Below are 23304 nucleotides of genomic sequence, written 5' to 3'. Positions count from 1 at the left end.
TATAAATAGTGACCCCCCCTTAACTGCCCCCCCCCAGTGTAACCAATCCCAACTGGGCCAGCCTTTCCCCATAACTGAGCCCATTCCCTTTATCAGCTTAGTCGCTCTTCCCTGTACTTTCTCTATTTCATTACTGCCCCCCCCTTATATATTTATATATTGTGGGGCCCCCCCCCTTAACTGCCCCCCCCAGTGTAACCAATCCCAACTGGGCCAGCCTTTCCCCATAACTGAGCCCATTCCCTTTATCAGCTTAGTCGCTCTTCCCTGTACTTTCTCTATTTCATTACTGCCCCCCATCAACAATAATGATTATGGTGACTATTATTATTATCATTAATAATAACTGGCCAATGAATTCCCATGTAGAAATTTCCAGCAAATCGCACCAAATTCACCCACACAGAAATCACACGCGTCTTTACATTTTTTTAATTAAATATAAATATTCTCTCCGATTTTTTTACAAATTAAAAAAAAAGCATATAGTCTGTGCCTCGGGGCATATTGCCAGTAGAGCGGATGCAGAAATAATATATATATATATAGATATAATGTGAGGGTTTCTTCTTATACAAATACAGGAGCGCGGGGGATTAAGGCAGGAACATAAAACGTGGAAAAGTGTCGAGTTATTGTGCGGAACGGGGGCGGCGGGGAGGGGAGAACGTCGGCCCCCGGAACGATGAAATAAAATATCAAATTCTAGCGAAACCGCAGGCACGAAACCCAAAGAAAATAAAAAGGGCAAGTTGAATCCGGCGGCGGCGGCGAGAGCTGCCCCGGGGCTGTTCATGGGATTCCGCGGGATTTTTATTAGCGGCGCTACAAGGCAATAAAACTTACTTGCGGCATTAACTATTTATTTCAATAAACACAAATATATAGTGTAACGCCGGCGCTTGCGAGCACCCAGGGGCCTGTAATTCCTCCGGCTGAGAAGTGCAAAGGGAAAGTAATAAATAACAGCCCAACGGCTCTGGGGGGAACAGTGAAACCGGATCCCTGGGACTCAAACAAAACGGCCCTTGATACTCAAATAAAAAAAGAAAATTCCCCCTTCCGTGTAATCCTCTTCGATATATTTTTCCGATTATTCACTTATTATAGTCTCGTTCAGAAAGAAAAAAGTATAAATTATATTGCAGTTCTTAGGGTTTCCACTAGGGACAGCGGTTCCCCTGCTCCTGCGGAGTGACGGTATCCCATTTGGCCAGTAGGTGGCAGCAAGTGATCCTTGTTATGGATTTCCAGAAATATCCTAGAGCCGGGGGCTTTATAATACTATACTTTATACGCAGCGGGGACGTAACGCCGCCCCAGTAGTCATTAAATAGTCCCCTTTCGTATCATTGCGCCGCCGGTGGTTCGGGTATTGCATGTACCTCTCGGTTTGGGAGATACCGAAGTGGTAGGTAGGACCTTATCTGGGCCACTTATGGCCACCGTCAAAGTCTCTAATGTTTTCTATGCAATAGAAACCATTGTATCACAGTCAAGTATGAGGTCACGTGACAGGCAATGAGGTCATACGTGGGTCTGCATTCGCTGCTGTGAAGGTCGGCCAAAATCGCTGTGTGTGGTTAGGGAGGCATAGGAGAGGCGGGCCAGGGCGGGGCCTTGGTCCATTGAGTCAAACCTGTCAGGGCGGACGTAGCTACAGAAAGCCCTGGCGTAAGGTGCCGAATGTTGACTGGGGCCCGGCGGTAGATGACTGAGGCCTTGCTGTAAATGACTTGGTCCATGTGGCAAATGAGTTGGTCCCTGTGGCAAATGAGTTGGGCCTTGTGGCAAATGTGTCGGGCCTTGTGGTAAATAAGTCGGAGCTTGTGGCAAATGAGTTGGGACCTGTGGTAAATGCATGGGGCCTTGGGGCAAATGAGTCGTTCCTTGCGGCAAATGAGACGATGACCCCTGGGGCATGTGGTGGCCTCCAGACCTGGGAGTGGTGGCGTAGCGATGAGCGTAATCGTAGATTTTAGGAGGCCCAGAAGGGGTGGGGCACAGCGGCGACAGAGAAGATGTGGTTGAGTAGAGGGGACGCGGTGGAGAGGAGAATTCTGGGTACGTTATGGTTGTAGGCCGGGTGTCTTCATGAGCTCGGACTTTGTAGTAACCGTTGGTTGGGTCCTGAAAATAAACACAACATGACAGTTAGATCTGGGAAGAGTGGCAGGGAATTAGAGACGGATTTATGTATGGGTGCCCTGAACTGGGAGTGGTAGACTACCCAAAAGGAGACCACCTTCCATATCTAAGGGGACAATTACTACCCAAAAGGAGACCACCTTCCATATCTAAGGGTACAATTACCACCCAAAAGGAGACCACATATCTAAGGGTACAATTACAGTATCTAGCCGAGAGAAGTCTGAAGCAACTGGACTTGAAAATGTTTCAGCCACTAGGTGGTGCTGCTGAGTTATCCAAAAGGTAATGCAAGTCCAGTTCAAGCACTATGGCAGCTTCAATGATCAATACAAACATACGGAGAGGATCCGTTCTGACCACAGAGACAGGAATGAATGGAGAGACACGTACCTGGGGCTCATCAGGGATATCGCTGTGCTCGGTCTGAGATGTCCTCTGGGATTCGGTGTCTGTGTGCTGTGGGGCAAACACATGAATTAGATGCCATGTTTAATTTAATCTCACCCACAATGCCATCTGCTCTAGCATCCACCTCTATCTCTCCAATCTTATTTCTCCACTGAAGGCCCTTACCAATGGCTCCTTGAGATCCTCCTCAGAGTCGCTTGGGTGCCTCTCGCTGGGCTCGCTCCCTGACACGTCCACGGCTAGAATCTGTGTGTCCTTCACGGCTACAGGGAGAAACAAAGACAGTGTTAAGTAGGCAGCTATCTCGAGGAGAAAGTGTGAATGCCATCCAAAAATATCCATGACATGGAGGATGTAACAGTCTAAAGAGTGAGAGCGTTAGCAGCACTTCTCCAAGGCGCGTTGACACCAAAACCACTATTTATGGGTGAATGAATGAGTAACACTCACTAAAGTAGAGTAATATTGAAATAAAGTGAAATGGGAACAAGGAAAAACCTCAAAAGATGAAAATACAAGAGGGTTGGCCAAGGGAGAAGATCCATAGAGGAGAACTTCAACCTGCAAACTTCTACCCATCAGACCAGGGTTCCTGTCCTTACCTTTTTTTGGTCGTCGGCAACAAAGGATGGAAGTGATGACGAGTACAAAGATGCACAGGGTCCCCGAGCCGACGGCAATCAGCAAGAGCGTCAGAGGAAGAGCGGCTGCAAGAGGAAGAGAAGAAGGTGAGAAATTCTTCTAGGTTCTTTTTGGTTTAAGACCCCCTCTGGAGGTCCAGAGTCTAGGGCTTCCCCTTAACTCATGGCATGGTTATAGATAGAGGAAAACATTGGGATATCTTGCATTCAGCCATAGATGTAGGATAGAAAATACATTTTCACCCCAAATTTGACTCTATTCGATATACAAGATGGACGTTTAGGTAAACAGGACTTCTCCAATTTCACCCTAACTGGCCTTTAGGTCATATCTAGGCACTCCAGGAGATAAACCACTATTTTAGGGGTAGACTTTGCTCCTAGCTAAAGAGCAGATGCTTTCATCTCTTCATCACATTATCCATAGAAAACTACTTCTACTACTTCTACTACTACTGCTCTGAAGTTGATGATCCAAAGATGATCCACCAAGGACCCTACCTTGCTGCCGCAGAGAAACGATGACCGAATCCTCCCCATACTGATTGATGGCGCTGCAGTTGAACTCAGTGAGAAAATCTGACTGCTCTGCTCCATCAATGACCAGGACGGAGATGGCACCAACTTCAGTCACTTCGGTCTCGACTGAGAAACGACCCCACGAACCGTCCTCCAGGCTTTGCTTGTCCCATGCCCAGACCTAATGGAGAAGAAGATCATCAGGGGTGAACAGAGAGGACAAACAGTCCAGAGATATAACAATCTGGAGAGGGGGATGGAGGAAGGGATGCGTTAGGTGTAGGCATTGGGGGTATTATGGACCATGGAGATGTGTTTACATGAGATACTTACAATTCTGTCCGGGGCAGGGGTGGACTCAATGAGGCACTCCATCCGTGCCTTTCCTCCAAGTGTGGTCTCATAGTGCATCTCGCTAGTGATGATTGGTGGCCCTGAAATAGACAGCGGGTTTGGTTGAGAGAGTTCTTTGGAGATCTCACCATACCCACAGGTACCCTACTAATAATACTGATCTCCTTAAGAGTGAGAATATTTTTCCCTAGTGGTGGCCCTTACCTCTCACTGTGAGGGTCACTTCTTTCTCCGTACTCCCCATTCGCGGCACGATGGCTTTACAGACGTAGATCCCGGCATCTTCCCGAGTTACTTTGGTCAGCAGCAGAGTGTTTCCATTGCTGAGAACCTAAGGGGACACGAGATAAAATTTGGTACAAATGGCAACTGGAAATGGCAATGTGGCTACCAACAGTACAGAACCGAGCACTGCGGGTTCTCTTATAGTTTAACTTATGACATCAAGACGTGAGGTCACACATGGATGTGATGTCATCCTTGGCTCCATCCAGTAAGTTTCCACCCATCCCAACAAGCTCACCTCTCCGGTTCCTTTCTTGCTCCAGAACTGGGTAGGCGTCGGATTTCCAGTCCAGCCACAAAAGAAGGAGGCGTCATCACCTATGTCCACCGTCATGGGGCGGGGCTCCGTGAGGAGGCGTGGCCCAACTAGATTCACAGAGAAGGATGTGTGAATAAAATTGGATATTGGACATCGACTGTCTAAGAATTTCCCTGCAATGTTCTGAATGGCCTTTCGTTTATGTGGGGGCGCTGTTGCTTAATTTCTCCAACCCTTAGTAGTATTACTATGGGGAAATGCACAACAATTGAACCCTGAAGCAACTGTACCCTAATTGCCTTTAGGTTGAGCCCCTCTATCACAGGTCTAGGCTCCCCAGGAGGTAAACCACTGTTCTAGGAGTAGACTTTGCTCCTAGCAGAAGAAGGCCTCATGAGAGGCTGAAGAACATCTCTTGAACACATTATCCATAGAAAACCACTTTGTTATAGAGCTGATGACCCAATAGTGATCCACCAATGGTGGGTTAGGGCTAGTGGCCAATACTCACACAGCACATTGACGGCCGTACTGACGTTACTGGCTCCCACGCTGTTGGACACCTCGCACGAGACCGGGGCAGTGAAGAAAGTGTGATCCACCTCCACGGTGTATTTGTCTCCAGATACGGCCAGAGGGACTCCCCCCTTTGCCCACCTACAGCACCATGAACAGGAGAGGAAAACAGTCAAGCAAATGTCAAGGTAATCAGCATGGAGCCCCCTAGTGGTTGAGAAGGGAGAGTGCAACCAAATGACTAAATGAAAGTAGAATGACCATAAGCCCAGTGTTTCATGATGGACCCCAATTCTTACCTGTATCCAGTCACTTCCGGGTTGGAAACGGCACCGCATAGAAAGGTGACGGAACCGCCCTCGGTGATAGTCGGGGGTTCTACCGACAGCGTTACTTTGGGGGGATCTGACGGAGTTGAGAGAGATTAGGGTTAGATGAAGCTTGGGGTACAACTTAGAGTCATTAATCATGGTCTATGGTTTTGGGGTGCACAGTTTAGGGGTGGGAGACTCACACTGCACACTCAGCGTCACAGACTTCTCTCTGCCCTCTGGCAGGGCCTCGTTCCTCACGCGGCAGGTGTAACTGGATCCGGAATCCGCCAGACTTGGGGTGATTAGCAGACTGCTCGCCGAACCCTCACTCTTGCCGTCGGACAGAAGCTCCTACAATAGACCCAAAAGAGACCATAGAATAAGACAGGGCTGGGAATGTTCTGGGTCTACATGTCGTTGTGCTCTAGAACCGTATGGCAGTGCCCACCCATAAGGGGCAAATGATAAGAAGACGCAACGATGACCTTACCTTGGTGTAGACAGCTGAATCCAGCTTCTTGCCATCGCGGTACCAGGTGATCTCTGCCGCCGGCTTGGCCACAGGGGCAAGACAGGTGAGATTGTAGGGTACGTTAAGCAGGACATTGGCAACTGGGGAGCCTGGTATCATTGGATCTCCAGGGGGAACTGTACGGGAGAGAGAGATTGGGTCAGAGAAAGAACTGTGGAGACTGTCAATGGGACAGCAAGAGATGACTTCAAGTAGCTAAGCCCACAGCGACCAATCAAAAGTTTGCTTTCAACTCTATCTGCACTGGTCCGAGCAAAACTACAAGTGGACTGGGTGCTACAGGCTCCCGTTCTTCATACTCCTGATACAGAGACAGGGGCAGTAGGGTGGGCTGTGAGAGAAGATGGCTTCTATGAGTACTGAAGAGAAGATGGAGGAAATGAAGTTCAGGTTGACCCTGGGAGTGGTACTTACGTAGCACAGTGAGACGTGCCCGCTGTGACCTCAGCGCTGCCTGGGTCGCTTGGCACTCGTAGATGGCATCGTCACTAAGCTCAACCCCTTCAATGTGCAGGTTATGTTCCCCTAGAGAAGGGTCTCCCACCACAGAATAACGGGACCACCCTAAAAAGTTTGAAAGAAAACGTCATATTATTACTAAACCGATGTCACAATGTACATTTTCCTATCACAAAGTGATGCCACAATGGTCACTCCCTTTCTTCAAGTCTTTCTTTCGCTTACCTGGAAGGTCTCTTTCAGCTCCCAGTGCCAGCCCGTCCATCGTCCACTGGACCACGCCTCTGTAGCCAATCACTACGCAGGGAAGGGTCACCGATTTGCCGGCCACGATTACCTTGTCCGAGGGTTGTTGCGAGAAATGGGCCCCAAAACCTGTCAAAAAGAAGGCACATATTGAGAATGGTACCAAGTGGGTCAATGGCCAAGTGGGATATGATGACAAGGACCCAAATGGTCCATAATGTACCCTAGAAAGTGCCACCAATCATCTACAAGTAGAGTAACCACCTCAGGTTGTCCATGAACATGGAGGAAGGGCAGGTTAGGCTTCCAAAGTCTTAAAATGGAATAACCCGTGGCACCGGTAACTACTCCACAGAGCTTACAGTCGAATTGCTTACGCTGGAGGCAAATGGAGGCCAGTGGGTGGAGGTGACGAGGAGACCCTCGGAAGCAAACACCAAGGTTGTCCCCTCAGCGGGCAGCTGCCTAATGCATATTGCCAGGAACCCTCGGCTAATCCCTCGGCCACTCGGCTATACCATAATTACGTTAATGCCGGGCGCTTATCTGCCCCCATCGCATGGATTTAGGGGATTAGGGATTTCTGTGGCCGCCGCGAAATAAAGACTCCATATTTAATGCACTATAGAAACATATTTATGAATTATTATCAACGGATGAATTGTAAGTAGACTTGGTGAGTCAGATAAGTACAGTAAAATAAATACGTAGGGAAAAGCCCTATGGATAAAATTGTTGCAATGGGGGGAGGGGGGGGGGTCAAGTAGGACCCCATAGTATAACTGCAGGAACCCACGATAAATTTTCTGCAATTGGGTGAAAAAGGACCCCAAGATAAAAGTACTGTGATGGGCACAAACAGGACCCCAAGATAAAGGCACTGTGATGGGCACAAGCAGGACCCCAAGATAAAGGCACTGTGATGGGCACAAACAGGACCCCAAGATAAAGGCACTGTGATGGGCACAAACAGGACCCCAAGATAAAGGCACTGCGATGGGCACAAACAGGACCCCAAGATAAAGGCACTGCGATGGGCACAAGCAGGACCCCAAGATAAAGGCACTGTGATGGGCACAAACAGGACCCCAAGATAAAGGCACTGCGATGGGCAAAAGCAGGACTCCAAGATAAAGGCACTACAATGGGCACAAACAGCACCCCAAGATAAAGGCACTGCGATGGGTACAAACAGGCCCCCAAGATAAAGGCACTGCGATGGGCACAAACAGGCCCCCAAGATAAAGGCACTGCGATGGGCAAAAGCAGGACTCCAAGATAAAGGCACTACAATGGGCACAAACAGGCCCCCAAGATAAAGGCACTGCGATGGGCAAAAGCAGGACTCCAAGATAAAGGCACTACAATGGGCACAAACAACACCCCAAGATAAAGGCACTGCGATGGATACAAATAGGCCCCCAAGATAAAGGCACTGCGATGGGCACAAACAGGACCCCAAGATAAAGGCACTGCGATGGGCACAAACAGGACCCCAAGATAAAGGCACTACGATGGGCACAAACAGGCCCCCAAGATAAAGGCACTACGATGGGCACAAACAGGCACCCAAGATAAAGGCACTGCGATGGGCACAAACAGGCCCCCAAGATAAAGGCACTGTGATGGGCACAAGCAGGACCCCTAGATATTATACCTTGCAATAAGTACAAACAGTAAACTCAACAGGGGGGCAATGTTTTGTATACTTTTAACTGTACCTATTGTATGCGGATGAGGAGAGAGGGGGCATTTTATTGCCCCTCTGATCCCTGTTTGCAGAGCCATTGGGCAGCCGTTAGCAGGAAACCGGGAATCCCAATTAGAGGGATGGAGACTGGGGGGAAACAATGGCAGTCTGGGAAACAGTTTCGGGGGCTGCTCAGGTACATAATAAAGGTAATTTCATTTAGTCAAGGTTTGGGGGCATTTATGCTGGGCCATAAACATCTGAAAGCAGCCGGTTTCTACAACAGTCAACGTTAAAGGGGAAGTAAACCCAAAAAACTAAATTTTGCCCAATGAATTGCTATTTAGCTGTATTCTGACTCAAGAAACAATGTAGCAGAAGTCAGCAGACTAACAGACCAGTAAGGAAGCATTCAAGGGCAACTTCTGCTGCATATTCTATAGGAGAAGGGCCCCCCCCAAACAGGCCGTGTGAAAGCGGCGCTGGTATTGTGGGTGCAGGGAATCCCCCTTGGATACGGGCATAATGGTGTTTGCACAATCTGTTAAAGGGACAGTCCTTTGTATCCGGGATTGTTCCATGCTGAATAGGGGGGCACACAAGTCGTGGGCTCAACCAAACCCAAAACTGGACTTAAACATACTATCCCCCCTTTCCCAGCAAATTTCCCATGATTCAGTGTGAGCCAAGAATCCTGCTCCATAGCGCCAGTTACATTCATTTATTTATGTGCAAAACGTTCGGTGGTTTTGTTGGCTGTGCCCCTTGCCAAGCTTCCTTATCTCTCAGCTTTCCTGTTAAAGGGTAACTAACCCTGCCCGACAGATGGGAGCTGATAAAACAGATCCGTAGTGATGCGCCGGTGTTTCCATGTGGCTCATTCATCACGAGTGGGACCCAGAAAGGAAGGAACTTGCCCCCCTGTCCCTAAGAGCTGACAGTTAATGCAGGAAAGTTTGGGGAATGACATGGAAATCTAAAGGGTCATCAAAAACCATATGTCCCCCCCTGTGATGAATGTTGCATCTCTCCATGGAAAGAATGTGCCTTTGTGCGGCTCCGGGGCCCATTGTGTCCGTCTCTCCCCCATTGTCTCGCTGGCTGGCTGTTAAGTCCCTTTCCTGTCCCCTGAGTGGCTTTAACAGATTTTTAAAAGCTGTTTTTCTGCCGTTAATCCACTTTCCCCCCTTTCAAGCTTCTCTGTGCCTTTGTTTCAACTGACAGCGCGGAACTCACCGGGGGTGAATAAGCAGCGAGGGGGGGTTATACGGAAGGGCAACGAGAGGCCCTAATCTTATAGGCTGAAAAGAAATGCCCCATGTGGGGGGGGGGGGGGCAAACTGCACTGGAGGGAAAAGCAAACAGTTGTTTGAAAACCACAAGGGGGAAAAATGATCACTGTTAACCCTGTAGGAGCCAGCGCCGAGGGGCAGGGGGGCCATTATGACATCACTAGTGCCCCCCAAATGTTGGGCCAGACCAGCAGTTTAATGCACATCAGGCAGAACCCCTACTGGACCCCCCCCCCCAGTGCCTCTGCCTGCCCCTATATCTCATAAACCGACTCCCTATATCTCATAAACCCCTTTTATCTGGCAGCTTTCCGATTGCCAGCTCCTATGCCAATATCCCAGGTAGATCCGCCCCTGCCCTGATTGGTAGATCAGTCCCTAATTCTGCTGTAAGCCCAGTCCATTATCTCCGCTTCACCCCCCCCCCAAAGCATTTAGTTAGTGACCTAATGATCCCCTAGCCCACTGTGCTGCAGTAGAGTGCAAGCTCTTCAGCACTTTTCCTGAATTCCATTGTTCCCACGCGACCCCCTACTGGACCCTCTATACCCAGCCCCCCCAACCCCACCCCAGTGCCTGCCCCTATATCTCATCAACCGACCCCCTTTTATCTGGCAGCTTTCTGATTGCCAGCTCCTGTGCTACAATCCCAGGTAGATCCGCCCCTGCCCTGATTGGTAGATCAGTCCCTAATTCTGCTGTAAGCCCAGTCCATTATCTCCACTTCACCCCCTCCCCAAAGCATTTAGTGAGTGACCTAATGATCCCCCAGCCCACTGTGCTGCATTAGAGTGCAAGCTCTTCAGCACTTTCCCTGAATGCCATTGTTCCCACACGCCCCCCCCCTCCCCCTGCCTGTTGGGGGGGCCACAGAGTGTTAAGTGGAAGTTAATGCGCCATATGGTGTGTTTAAGAGACAGTTTGCCTTGTTTTCTGCTTGTGCTCTTTGTGGCCGTTTATTGGAGCGTGGTGCCTTCCATTCACCCAGATTCTGCCGGGGTCACGCACGTTCTTTCAGCGCCGAGCCCGGGACGGAGGGAGGAACGGACACATGAAAGAGACGCTCTGTGAGAATGGAATGATAGACTGAGGATAAAGGGGGCTCACATTATCTTCCCCACATGCCTCAGTGCCCTATATAATCCCCTGCCCATTCCCTGCACACAAGGCCCTGGCACAATAGGATCCCTACAGGTCCAACACTTGGTTCTGATTCCAACTCCAGGAACTGGAACCCAACTTTTTTACCCATGATTCAGAGACCCATGTCATACAGTTGGACTTCTTAAGGTGTTTATTGTTTCCACCAGATATGAAAGCTAGGCAAGAGGCAGAGCAAACAAAACCACCTATCTATCTATCTATCTTCTTACTAATATGCAGGTTGGTCATTGACCTATTGGACTAAACGGGGAACTCCCCTGTGACTTATAATATCCCTATATGTTACAATAGGGGGCACTTTATTCACTATATATTATAAGGAACCCCTCTGTGACTTATAATATCCCTATATGTTACAATAGGGGCAACTTTATTCACTATATATTATAAGGAACCCCTCTGTGACTTATAATATCCCTATATGTTACAATAGGGGGCACTTTATTCACTATATATTATAAGGAACCCCTCTGTGACTTATAATATCCCTATATGTTACAATAGGGGGTACTTTATTCACTATATATTATAAGGAACTCGTCGGGGGCTTATAATATCCCTATATGTTACAATAGGGGGCACTTTATTCACTATATATTATAAGGAACTCCTCGGGGGCTTATAATATCCCTATATGTTACAATAGGGGGTACTTTATTCACTATATATTATAAGGAACTCCTCGGGGGCTTATAATATCCCTATATGTTACAATAGGGGGCACTTTATTCACAATATATTATAAGGAACTCCTCGGGGGCTTATAATATCCCTATATGTTACAATAGGGGGCACTTTATTCACTATATATTATAAGGAACTCCTCGGAATGCTTATAATATCCCTATATGTTACAATAGGGGGCACTTTATTCACTATATATTATAAGGAACTCCTCTGTGACTTATAATATCCCTATATGTTACAATAGGGGGTACTTTATTCACTATATATTATAAGGAACCCCTCAGGGGCTTATAATATCCCTATATGTTACAATAGGGGGCACTTTATTCACTATATATTATAAGGAACTCCTCGGGGGCTTATAATATCCCTATATGTTACAATAGGGGGCACTTTATTCACTATATATTATAAGGAACTCCTCGGGGGCTTATAATATCCCTATATGTTACAATAGGGGGCACTTTATTCACTATATATTATAAGGAACTCCTCTGTGACTTATAATATCCCTATATGTTACAATAGGGGGTACTTTATTCACTATATATTATAAGGAACCCCTCAGGGGCTTATAATATCCCTATATGTTACAATAGGGGGCACTTTATTCACTATATATTATAAGGAACTCCTCGGAAACTACATTTCCCAGCATGCTCAGCACTGGCAGTGGGCGGGAAGCCTGCAGAGCCCCTGTGCCTGTTCCAGAGCCTCTCATTAGGACTGCGGCACCCAGGCACGCTGGAGAGATTTCGCCCCCCCCCCGCGCTTTCATCCTTATCATTCCATTCAGAGCTGTGATCCTGTCAGGGGATTAGCTGTTTGCTCAATGTGGAGCTGAGTGGTTGCACTTGAAGAGAAGAGGAATGAAGAGAGAGGCTGGAATTATTGCAGCGGCTCAGTGGGATTTTAGGGCCTATCCTGAGCCGGAGAGACCCCCCCCCCCCCGTTCCCGGCCCCTCGGTGTGACAATCCCCTCATTAACAGCAATAAAGAGGAGATTTTTGCTATTCAGATCCGCAGTCCCCTGAATATACTGAGATACTCAGCTCCCATGTATTATTGCTGATACCCCCCCCCCCGCCGTGGCACCCACTCCCGACACCTCCAACATGTTTCATTTCCATCCTCCGACATCCCACAGTGCTGCCCCCAACTGCTTCCCAGCACCCCCCATTATTACTATCACAGCCGCCTTCATTTCCTACACAGGCCCGGCATCCCTAATAGCCAAAAAGGGCTGTTCTGCCCCAATAAGGGGTAATTATATCTTAGTTGGGATCAAGTACAGGTACTGTTTTATTATTACAGAGAAAAGGGAATCATTTAACCATGAAATAAACCCAATAGGGCTGTTCTGCCCCAATAAGGGGTAATTATATCTTAGTTGGGATCAAGTACAGGTACTGTTTTATTATTACAGAGAAAAGGGAATCATTTAACCATTAAATAAACCCAATAGGGCTGTTCTGCCCCCAATAAGGGGTAATTATATCTTAGTTGGGATCAAGTACAGGTACTGTTTTATTATTACAGAGAAAAGGGAATCATTTAACCATTAAATAAACCAAATAGGGCTGTTCTGCCCCAATAAGGGGTAATTATATCTTAGTTGGGATCAAGTACAGGTACTGTTTTATTATTACAGAGAAAAGGGAAATCATTTAACCATGAAATAAACCCAATAGGGCTGTTCTGCCCCCAATAAGGGGTAATTATATCTTAGTTGGGATCAAGTACAGGTACTGTTTTATTATTACAGAGAAAAGGGAATCATTTAACCATTAAATAAACCAAATAGGGCTGTTCTGCCCCAATAAGGGGTAATTATATCTTAGTTGGGATCAAGTACAAGTACTGTTTTATTATTACAGAGAAAAGGGAATCATTTAACCATGAAATAAACCCAATAGGGCTGTTCTGCCCCCAATAAGGGGTAATTATATCTTAGTTGGGATCAAGTACAGGTACTGTTTTATTATTACAGAGAAAAGGGAATCATTTAACTATTAAATAAACCCAATAGGGCTGTTCTGCCCCAATAAGGGGTAATTATATCTTAGTTGGGATCAAGTTTAGGGGCCCCAAATTGAATTTGCTGTGGGGCCCAGTTACCTCTAGTTACCACTGCATTTACTGGTTTGATCCCACCCCGGCATAAATCAGTTATATTAATTAAAGATGGGCTTTCCTTTAGACTGTAAGCTCTTCTGTACAGCTCCCCCCCCCCAATCCTACTGTTTCATGCTGTAACCCCTTATATATATATATTAATAACCTGCCTGATGCCCTCAACTGGCTAATGATAATACTTGGCTTTCTTATGAATTAAGATTTGGATCTTAGGGGGCAATTATAAATGGGGGGGGGGTATAAAATGGAATTTGTAGGCTTTTGTGCTCTCTAATATTTCAGAGTGTCCCATGGGGGGGAGAACAATGGGGGGGGGGGCTAGCTTGGCTCCAGGTTTGCGAGTCACAAGGCCTTTTCTCATGGTCCCTACCAGGCCGAGGACAACAAGCTCATTGTTGGTGCCACCTTAGTCTCGTGGGAGCAGAGCTGATAAGCGTGGCCTGTTCTTTCTCTCAAATACCTGTGTGTCTCCATCCAGACCTTGTCCTATCAGCCCCCCCTGCTAATATTAGCAACCCCCCCTCCCTTCCCCTGAGATAAAGGCATCACCTCAATGGGCCAAGCCAGGGAGACCCCGGTTATCTCCTGAGCCGCCCAATGCCAAGATGACAGACAGAAATGCCTGCAATGTGACCTCTTGGCTCTACCTATCTCTTCTCCGTTGCGATGAGATGCCAGCAGTGCGTGGGCACTAAATTAACGGCTGCAATTAGACAGAGCAATTCATCACTGCCAACGGCACAAGGAGATCTCCGCTGAAAGGCAGATAGGGACTGACAGGGATCCATAAAGTCCTTATTTCATCTTCAAATTGAGTTGACCCAGCAAAAATGAGCACATCATCTTGCAAAGGAGATTGGGTGGGGGTGTATATCCTTATTAGACATTGAAGAAAGTACTGGGCATTCAGTAACATATTGGGGCTTATTGCTATGGCTGCCTAGGGCAGCCATAGCAATAAGCCCCAATATGTTACTGAATGCCCAGTACTTTCTTCAATGTCTAATAACAAGAACAACATTGGCCTACAAGAAGGTTCTTTCTCCATAAACTGCTCAACCCCAAGGGACTATATTCCTCAATATAAGGACAGAACCAATAATTAACCCATTCTGTGCCCTTGGCAGCCATAGCAATAAGCCCCCATATGTTACTGAATGACCAGTACTTTCTTCAATGTCTAATAACAAGAACAACATTGGCCTACAAGCTGGAGAAGGTTCTTTCTCCATAAACTGCTCAACCCCAAGGGACTATATTCCTCAATATAAGGACAGAACCAATAATTAACCCATTCTGTGCCTTTGGCAGCCATAGCAATAAGCCCCCATATGTTACTGAATGACCAGTACTTTCTTCAATGTCTAATAACAAGAACAACATTGGCCTACAAGCTGGAGAAGGTTCTTTCTCCATAAACTGCTCAACCCCAAGGGACTATATTCCTCAATATAAGGACAGAACCAATATTAACCCATTCAGTGCCCTTGGCAGCCATAGCAATATGAAACTGAATGCCCAATACTTTCTACAATGTCTATTAACAAGAAGAACATTGGCCTACAAGCTGGAGAAGGTTCTTTCTCCATAAACTGCTCAACCCCAAGGGACTATATTCCTCAATATAAGGACAAAACCAATAATTAACCCATTCTGTGCCCTTGGCAGCCATAGCAATAAGCCCCCATATGTTACTGAATGACCAGTACTTTCTGCAGTGTCTATTAACAAGAAGAACATTGGCCTACAAGCTGGAGGAGGCTCTTTCTCCATAAACTGCTCAACTGTAAGGGACTATAGGCCTCAATATAAGGACAGAACCAATATTAACCCATTCAGTGCCCTTGGCAGCCATAGCAATATGAAACTGAATGCCCAGTACTTTCTACAATGTCTATTAACAAGAAGAACATTGGCCTACAAGCTGGAGAAGGTTCTTTCTCCATAAACTGCTCAACCCCAAGGGACTATATTCCTCAATATAAGGACAGAACCAATAATTAACCCATTCTGTGCCCTTGGCAGCCATAGCAATAAGCCCCCATATGTTACTGAATGACCAGTACTCTCTGCAGTGTCTATTAACAAGAAGAACATTGGCCTACAAGCTGGAGGAGGCTCTTTCTCCATAAACTGCTCAACTGTAAGGGACTATAGGCCTCAATATAAGGACAGAACCAATATTAACCCATTCAGTGCCCTTGGCAGCCATAGCAATATGAAACCGAATGCCCAATACTTTCTACAATGTCTATTAACAAGAAGAACATTGGCCTACAAGCTGGAGAAGGTTCTTTCTCCATAAACTGCTCAACCCTAAGGCACTATAGGCCTCAATATAAGGACAGAATCAAAAATAACCCATTATGTGCCCTTGGCAGCCATAGCAATATGAAACTGAATGCCCAGTACTTTCTTCAATCTCTAATAACAAGAAGAACATTGGCCTACAAGCTGGAGAAGGTTCTTTCTCCATAAACTGTATGGGACTATAGGCCTCAATATAAGGACAGAACCAATAATAACCTATTCGGTGCCCTTGGCAGCCATAGCAATAAGCCCCAATATGTTACCGAATGCCCAGTACTTTCTGCAATGTCTAATAACAAGAAGAACATTGGCCTACAAGCTGGAGAAGGTTCTTTCTCCATCGATGATGGAGGGTTCTGCTCAACTGTAAGGGACTATAGGCCTCAATATAAGGACAGAACCGATAATAACCCATTCTGTGCCCTTGGCAGGCATAGCAATATGATACTGAATGCCCAGTACTTTCTGCAGTGTCTATTAACAAGAAGAACATTGGCCTACAAGCTAGAGAATGTTCTTTCTTCATACACTACTCAACTCTAAGGGACTATAGGCCTCAATATAAGGACAGAACCAGTAATTACCCATTCTGTGCTCTTGGCAGCCATAGCAATAAGCCCCAATATGTTACCGAATGCCCAGTACATGAAACTGAATGCCCAGTACTTTCTTCAATGTCTAATAACAAGAAGAACATTGGCCTACAAGCTGGAAAAGGTTATTTCTCCATAAACTGCTCAACTGCAAGAGACTATAGGCCTCAATATAAGGACAGAACCAATAATTAACCCTTTCTGTGCCCTTGGCAGCCATAGCAATGATACTGAATGCCCAGTACTTTCTGCAATGTCTATTAACAAGAAGAACATTGGCCTACAAGCTGGAGAAGGTTCTTTCTCCATCAATGATGGAGGCTTATGCTCAACTGTAAGGGACTATAGGCCCCAATATAAAGACAGAACCCATTCTATGGACCCCTTCTCTACACTGCCATCAATTACTGACCATATTATGGATTCTCAATGAACAAACAGTCATTCGGCAGCACTTGGGCAGACCAACAAGCCCATTATAGCTTTGACCAACCCAGAATGACATGGGCCTACACTAATCACGTGCCCTTTGAATGACAGGACTTAACACCTTTCCCACGTTAGTATCTATGGGGTTGCCCAAACAATAACTACAACTCGCATGGCTAATTAGCGGCTCATTTAGATGCACGCTGCAGACTGCACCGGTTTCAGTGCAGCAGGCGTTGGAAATTAATTGCAAATTAGCCGTGCGGGATGTGGATTTCATGCGTCTGGTTTCAAGGCGGTGAGGTGGCGGCGCTGCCAAAGCCCCACGGGTTTTTACACTGAAACTGCCCATTGTTTTGGGCCATTACTGAGGATCAATGAGGGGTAAGTGCTAAGACATCTCCATAGGGCTATAGGGTAACAGCACTGCGGGGGCAAACAATAGCTTTCAGCCCAGAACGGGATATGGGTGTCTCCTCCTTATTAGCACAGTGACAGGTATTGCAGAACTACAACTCCCAGCATGCCCCAGCAGCCACACAGTCTCACAGAAATGAAGTATTTCTATAGTATTCTGCAATGCATTTAGGGGTCTGTGGGGTAAATTATACAGGAAATAGGTGTCTTATTAGCACAGTGACCGGTATTGCAGAACTACAACTCCCAGCATGCCCCTGCAGCCAAACAGTCTCACAGAAATATTTCTATAGTATCCTGCAATGCATTTAGGGGTCTGTGGAGTAAATTATACGGGATATAGGTGTCTTATTAGCACAGTGACAGGTATTGCAGAACTACAACTCCCAGCATGCCCCAGCAGCCACACAGTCTCACAGAAATGAAGTATTTCTATAGTATCCTGCAATGCATTTAGGGGTCTGTGGTGTAAATTATACAGGATATGGGTGTCTTATTAGCACAGTGACCGGTATTGCTGCACTACAACTCCCAGCATGCCCCAGCAGCCACACAGTCTAACAAAAATGAAGTATTTCTATAGTATCCTGCAATGCATTTAGGGGTCTGTGGGGTAAATTATACGGGATATAGGTGTCTTATTAGCACAGTGACCGGTATTGCAGAACTACAACTCCCAGCATGCCCCAGCAGCCACACAGTCTAACAAAAATGAAGTATTTCTATAGTATCCTGCAATGCATTTAGGGGTCTGTGGGGTAAATTATACGGGATATAGGTGTCTTATTAGCACAGTGACCGGTATTGCAGAACTACAACTCACAGCATGCCCCAGCAGCCACACAGTCTCACAGAAATGAAGTATTTCTATAGTATCCTGCAATGCATTTAGGGGTCTGTGGTGTAAATTATACGGGATATGGGTGTCTTATTAGCACAGTGACTGGTATTGCAGAACTACAACTCCCAGCATGCCCCTGCAGCCAAACAGTGTAACAGAAATGAAGTATTTCTATAGCGGGGTAAATTATAACCCAATAATGAGAGTCTGCTATAACTGCAGGGTTCTATAGGAACAACTGAGGCTAAAACATTAATAGAAATTCTATTTTTTCTGCTCAATTTTCCAAAGCCATAACCGCGTCTGCGGTTTTATAAACAACTCCCGGCTATTATTATTCTCTCCGTCGGAAATTACACAGCACCAACACTATCCCCCAGATGCCGGTAGAAATAACTGCCCCTAGACAATAGGGCAACTTTATAAATATCGAGTGACGAATCAAGCCTGGATCTCTATGGATTAGGCAATGCACCCCCATAGCAGCCCAAGCCCCCCAACATGCTGTAAGGCAGAGGGGCCTTTGTTCAGTTTGGTGCAAGCCGGGGGCCGGGGCCTATTTTCTGATAGGAGGGGAGTGTGTATAGTAAGTAACTGTAGCAAGGTGCATATAACGAGGCAGGATGGGGGTGGTGTGTATAATAAGGCAAAATGACCCCCCCCCCATGTTTGGACAGTGGTGTAACTACTATGGGGGTAGGGGGTGTGACTGCCCCCCTGTCCTGCCACCCTATGGGGTCTAGGTACCATCACATGATCCTCTACCAATGGTATATGGTACAATTTTGCCAGGGAAAGGGGTTGAGATATAGTGTGTGTAGTAAGGCAAAATGGTATCAGGGGCAGAAACAGCAAAACATTGTGTATTGTAGGGCAATACAGTTTTGGGGCTGTGGAACAGTGTGTATAGTAAGGCAAAATGGTATCAGGGGCAGTAATTGTAAAAAAGTGTGTATTGTAGGGCAATACAGTTTCAGGGCTGTGGAACAGTGTGTATAGTAAGGCAAAATGGTATCAGGGGCAGTAACTGTAATACAATGTGTATTGTAGGGTAATACAGTGTCGGGGCTGTGGAACAGTGTGTATAGTAAGGCAAAATGGTATCAGGGGCAGTAACTGTAAAAAAATGTGTATTGTAGGGCAATACAGTTTCGGGGCTGTGGAACAGTGTGTATAGTAAGGCAAAATGGTATCAGGGGCAGTAACTGTAATACAATGTGTATAGTAGGGCAATACAGTGTCGGGGTTGTGGAACAGTGTGTATAGCAAGGCAAAATGGTATCAGGGGCAGTAACTGTAATACAATGTGTATTGTAGGGTAATACAGTGTCGGGGCTGTGGAACAGTGTGTATAGTAAGGCAAAATGGTATCAGGGGCAGTAACTGTAAAAAAATGTGTATTGTAGGGCAATACAGTGTCGGGGTTGTGGAATAGTGTGTATAGTAAGGCAAAATGGTATCAGGGGCAGTAACTGTAATACAATGTGTATAGTAGGGCAATACAGTTTCGGGGCTGTGGAACAGTGTGTATAGTAAGGCAAAATGGTATCAGGGGCAGTAACTGTAATACAATGTGTATAGTAGGGCAATACAGTGTCAGGGATGTGGAACAGTGTGTATAGCAAGGCAAAATGGTATCAGGGGCAGTAACTGTAATACAATGTGTATAGTAGGGCAATACAGTGTCGGGGAAAGGGGCTGTGGATAGCAAGGCAACATGCTGCCAGTATGACTTTATTACAGCTATGGTTAAACTACAACTCCCTACACCAGAAGGCCGGGGGGGCTGCATGGATTGCGAGTTGCACCCATTCCTGGTGTTTTTACACTTGGGACCCGACACCCCCAGTCAGTGACACCCCCAGTCAGTGACCCAAACACCCAAGTGCATGTGAGCTGTAGGGAAAAGTGCCCATGGTGCAATACTCCGGCCCAGGCTTTAATTACTGCAGTAAAACTTGGCAGCGGAACATTAAAGTCATTAGTAATGGGACTGAGCGCTATTGGTCACCCAGTCCATCATCCTTATACACTGTAACCAGGAAGGGGGGGTACAGGGGGGGGGCAAATTGCCACTTACACGCTCCACAAAAAGTAACTGCCCAACTTTCCCTCTCTGGGGGTTACAGCTTCATAAACTCCCACCATATGGCAAACTACATAGGCATTTTAACTTCCCCTTTAAATGTAATAGATTATTTAGGAATAGGGGGGACCCCAAACAATAACCAATATTGCACCCCCAGCTAGAAACAATTATCCTATAGCCGTACCCCCAAATATCTGTTATCTGCCCCCTCCCTCCCCAGACCCCCACGGTTCCCCGGATCGTCCCATTCCCCACAGGGTGGGGGGGGGTCCCCACAACATAAATCATTAGGACCCCCCCACAAGTCTCACAGACCATTAGCGCAGCTCAGCCCCACTAGTGGGTCCCGGAATAACCCATTCTCTGCGGAGGGGGGGTGTCATTGTGCTCTCACTGCAGATTCTTCATGAAACATAATAACGGGGGGGGGGGGGGGGGGATTTGTTCCTGAGACCCCCCCAAACATAAGCCATTCCCCATGATAATAAAACACATCGCACATAAAATCCTTATATTACACCCACATTTACCCCAATAACCCCCAACAGGCAGACAGAATGCCAGTCCCGACCCATTGCTGTTCTGATGGGCCCCCCAGTGTCACCCACAGACCCGACAGCACAAAGTCACTTACTTTTCCCCAGTAGGAGCCCCACATGGATCCAAAGTAACAGCCAGAGATTCTTCATTTCCACCACTTGCTGCCTCCTCTCCTGAGTGGGTTTGTAGCCCAGAGTGTGGGGTAGTCGGGGCAGGGATAGGATGCCCGGGGTAGGTGTCCCTGGATGAATCCGCTGCACTCAATGCGCTTTCTCCGCTGCGCTTTCCGCCTCTCCCTGCGCTCAGCAGTCTCTCCCCCTCCCCTGCCCGCTGCTCTCTCTCTGCCTCCACTTCCCTCTCTGCAGTGGGTTTAGCGAGTCCCTGTCCCCTCCCTGCTCTCTCCCCATTGGACGAAAAGTTCATCCTGTTACAGAATGAAAGAAAGAGTCTCTCCCCCTCCCCTCTCCTCTCTGTGCCCCCCCCCATCTTTTATCTCTTTTACAAACTTAGCTCATCCTGAGCAAACAGAGGGAAGATACCCATCAGCCCCCCCAGGAATCACCCTTTCCTGCCCAAGATACTGCCATAGGCACAACACATTTTGTCTATAATTAGATTGTAAGCTCAGTGGGTTCAAATGCAAAAAGCAGAATTTATTTGTAATTTGAAAATATCTGTGCACACTAAAGGTGTATGTATATCTTTATTTATTTATATCTTTATTTATAAAGTGCTACTTATGTACCCAGCGCTGTACAGTAGCATAGGTAAGAGTCAAAGACACAAGAGGATGGAGGTCCCTGCCCCGTAGAGCTTACAATCTATATGGGGCCATATATTATTATTAACATTTATTTATAAAGCGCCAACATACCCCGCAGTGCTGTACAATAAGTGGGTTCCATACATTGGGCATACAGAGTAACATATAAAGCAATCAGTAACCGATACAGGAGGGGAAGAGGGCCCTGCCCAAAAGAGCTTACAATCTACAAGGAGTAACATATAAAGCAATCAGTAACCGATACAGGAGGGGAAGGGAGCCCTGCCCAAAAGAGCTTACAATCTACAAGGAGTAACATATAAAGCAATCAGTAACCGATACAGGAGGGGAAGGGAGCCCTGCCCAAAAGAGCTTACAATCTACAAGGAGTAACATATAAAGCAATCAGTAACCGATACAGGAGGGGAAGGGAGCCCTGCCCAAAAGAGCTTACACTCTACAAGGAGTAACATATAAAGCAATCAGTAACCGATACAGGAGGGGAAGAGAGCCCTGCCCAAAAGAGCTTACACTCTACAAGGAGTAACATATAAAGCAATCAGTAACCGATACAGGAGGGGAAGGGAGCCCTGCCCAAAAGAGCTTACACTCTACAAGGAGTAACATATAAAGCAATCAGTAACCGATACAAGAGGGGAAGAGAGCCCTGCCCAAAAGAGCTTACAATCTACAAGGAGTAACATATAAAGCAATCAGTAACCGATACAGGAGGGGAAGAGAGCCCTGCCCAAAAGAGCTTACAATCTACAAGGAGTAACATATAAAGCAATCAGTAACCGATACAAGAGGGGAAGAGAGCCCTGCCCAAAAGAGCTTACACTCTACAAGGAGTAACATATAAAGCAATCAGTAACCGATACAGGAGGGGAAGAGAGCCCTGCCCAAAAGAGCTTACACTCTACAAGGAGTAACATATAAAGCAACCAGTAACCGATACAGGAGGGGAAGGGACCCCTGCCCAAAAGAGCTTACACTCTACATTATTATTATTATTATTAACATTTATTTATAAAGCGCCAACATACCCCGCAGCGCTGTACAATAAGTGGGTTTCATACATTGGGCATACAGAGTAACATATAAAGCAATCAGTAACCGATACAAGAGGGGAAGAGAGCCCTGCCCAAAAGAGCTTACACTCTTCAAGGAGTAACATATGAAGCAATCAGTAACCGATACAGGAGGGGAAGGGAGCCCTGCCCAAAAGAGCTTACGCTCTACAAGGAGAAATATACAGTAAGATCATTCTCCTGATACGCCCACCTATTGCTATACACATCCGCCCACGTATGGGGACCCCCGACACGCCTATCTGACCAATATCTGGGCTAAAATTGGGAAGATATCAATCAGGTAGGTTTGATTTTTCTGTTGGATGGGGGGGAGCTAAGTCCACTCCCTGCATTAAGTGTATATAATAATATACTATAACATATAGTATATATATAGTATAAAATATGTAGTATATATATATATATATATATATAGCAGGGGCTGTGCTGGCAGGTACTGTAAAGAGCGGGGTGGGCAACTGCGGTAGGGGGATGTTGGGGTGGTAGCCAGGCACCCCAGTGGGGGACCGAATCAGACTGATTCGGCAGCTTATCTCCCCGTGTAGGGGCAGGAATGACGGCCATACCCGACCGAT

The 23304-nt window shown here is 46.6% G+C and overlaps 1 protein-coding gene across 1 annotated transcript; it reads right to left on the bottom strand.

Moving 5' to 3' along the window:
- Nucleotides 1–426: 426 nt before the first annotated feature.
- kirrel2 (kirre like nephrin family adhesion molecule 2) lies at nt 427–21128 on the bottom strand. Its single transcript, NM_001142126.1, is given in 15 exon segments — nt 427–2130; nt 2542–2607; nt 2725–2822; nt 3162–3266; nt 3702–3900; nt 4053–4153; nt 4278–4404; nt 4597–4724; nt 5129–5274; nt 5433–5538; nt 5648–5798; nt 5938–6095; nt 6394–6543; nt 6664–6813; nt 20967–21128. Coding segments are annotated over 15 exon segments (2343 nt in total). The 5' UTR covers nt 21022–21128; the 3' UTR covers nt 427–1527.
- Between the last annotated feature and the right edge of the window lie 2176 nt (nt 21129–23304).

This window comes from Xenopus tropicalis, chromosome 7 (genome assembly GCF_000004195.4).
Source record: "Xenopus tropicalis strain Nigerian chromosome 7, UCB_Xtro_10.0, whole genome shotgun sequence".
Classification (NCBI taxonomy): Eukaryota; Metazoa; Chordata; class Amphibia; order Anura; family Pipidae; genus Xenopus; species Xenopus tropicalis.
The sequence above is the reverse complement of the archived record's forward strand: the minus strand, read 5'-3'. Positions and strand labels throughout refer to the sequence as shown.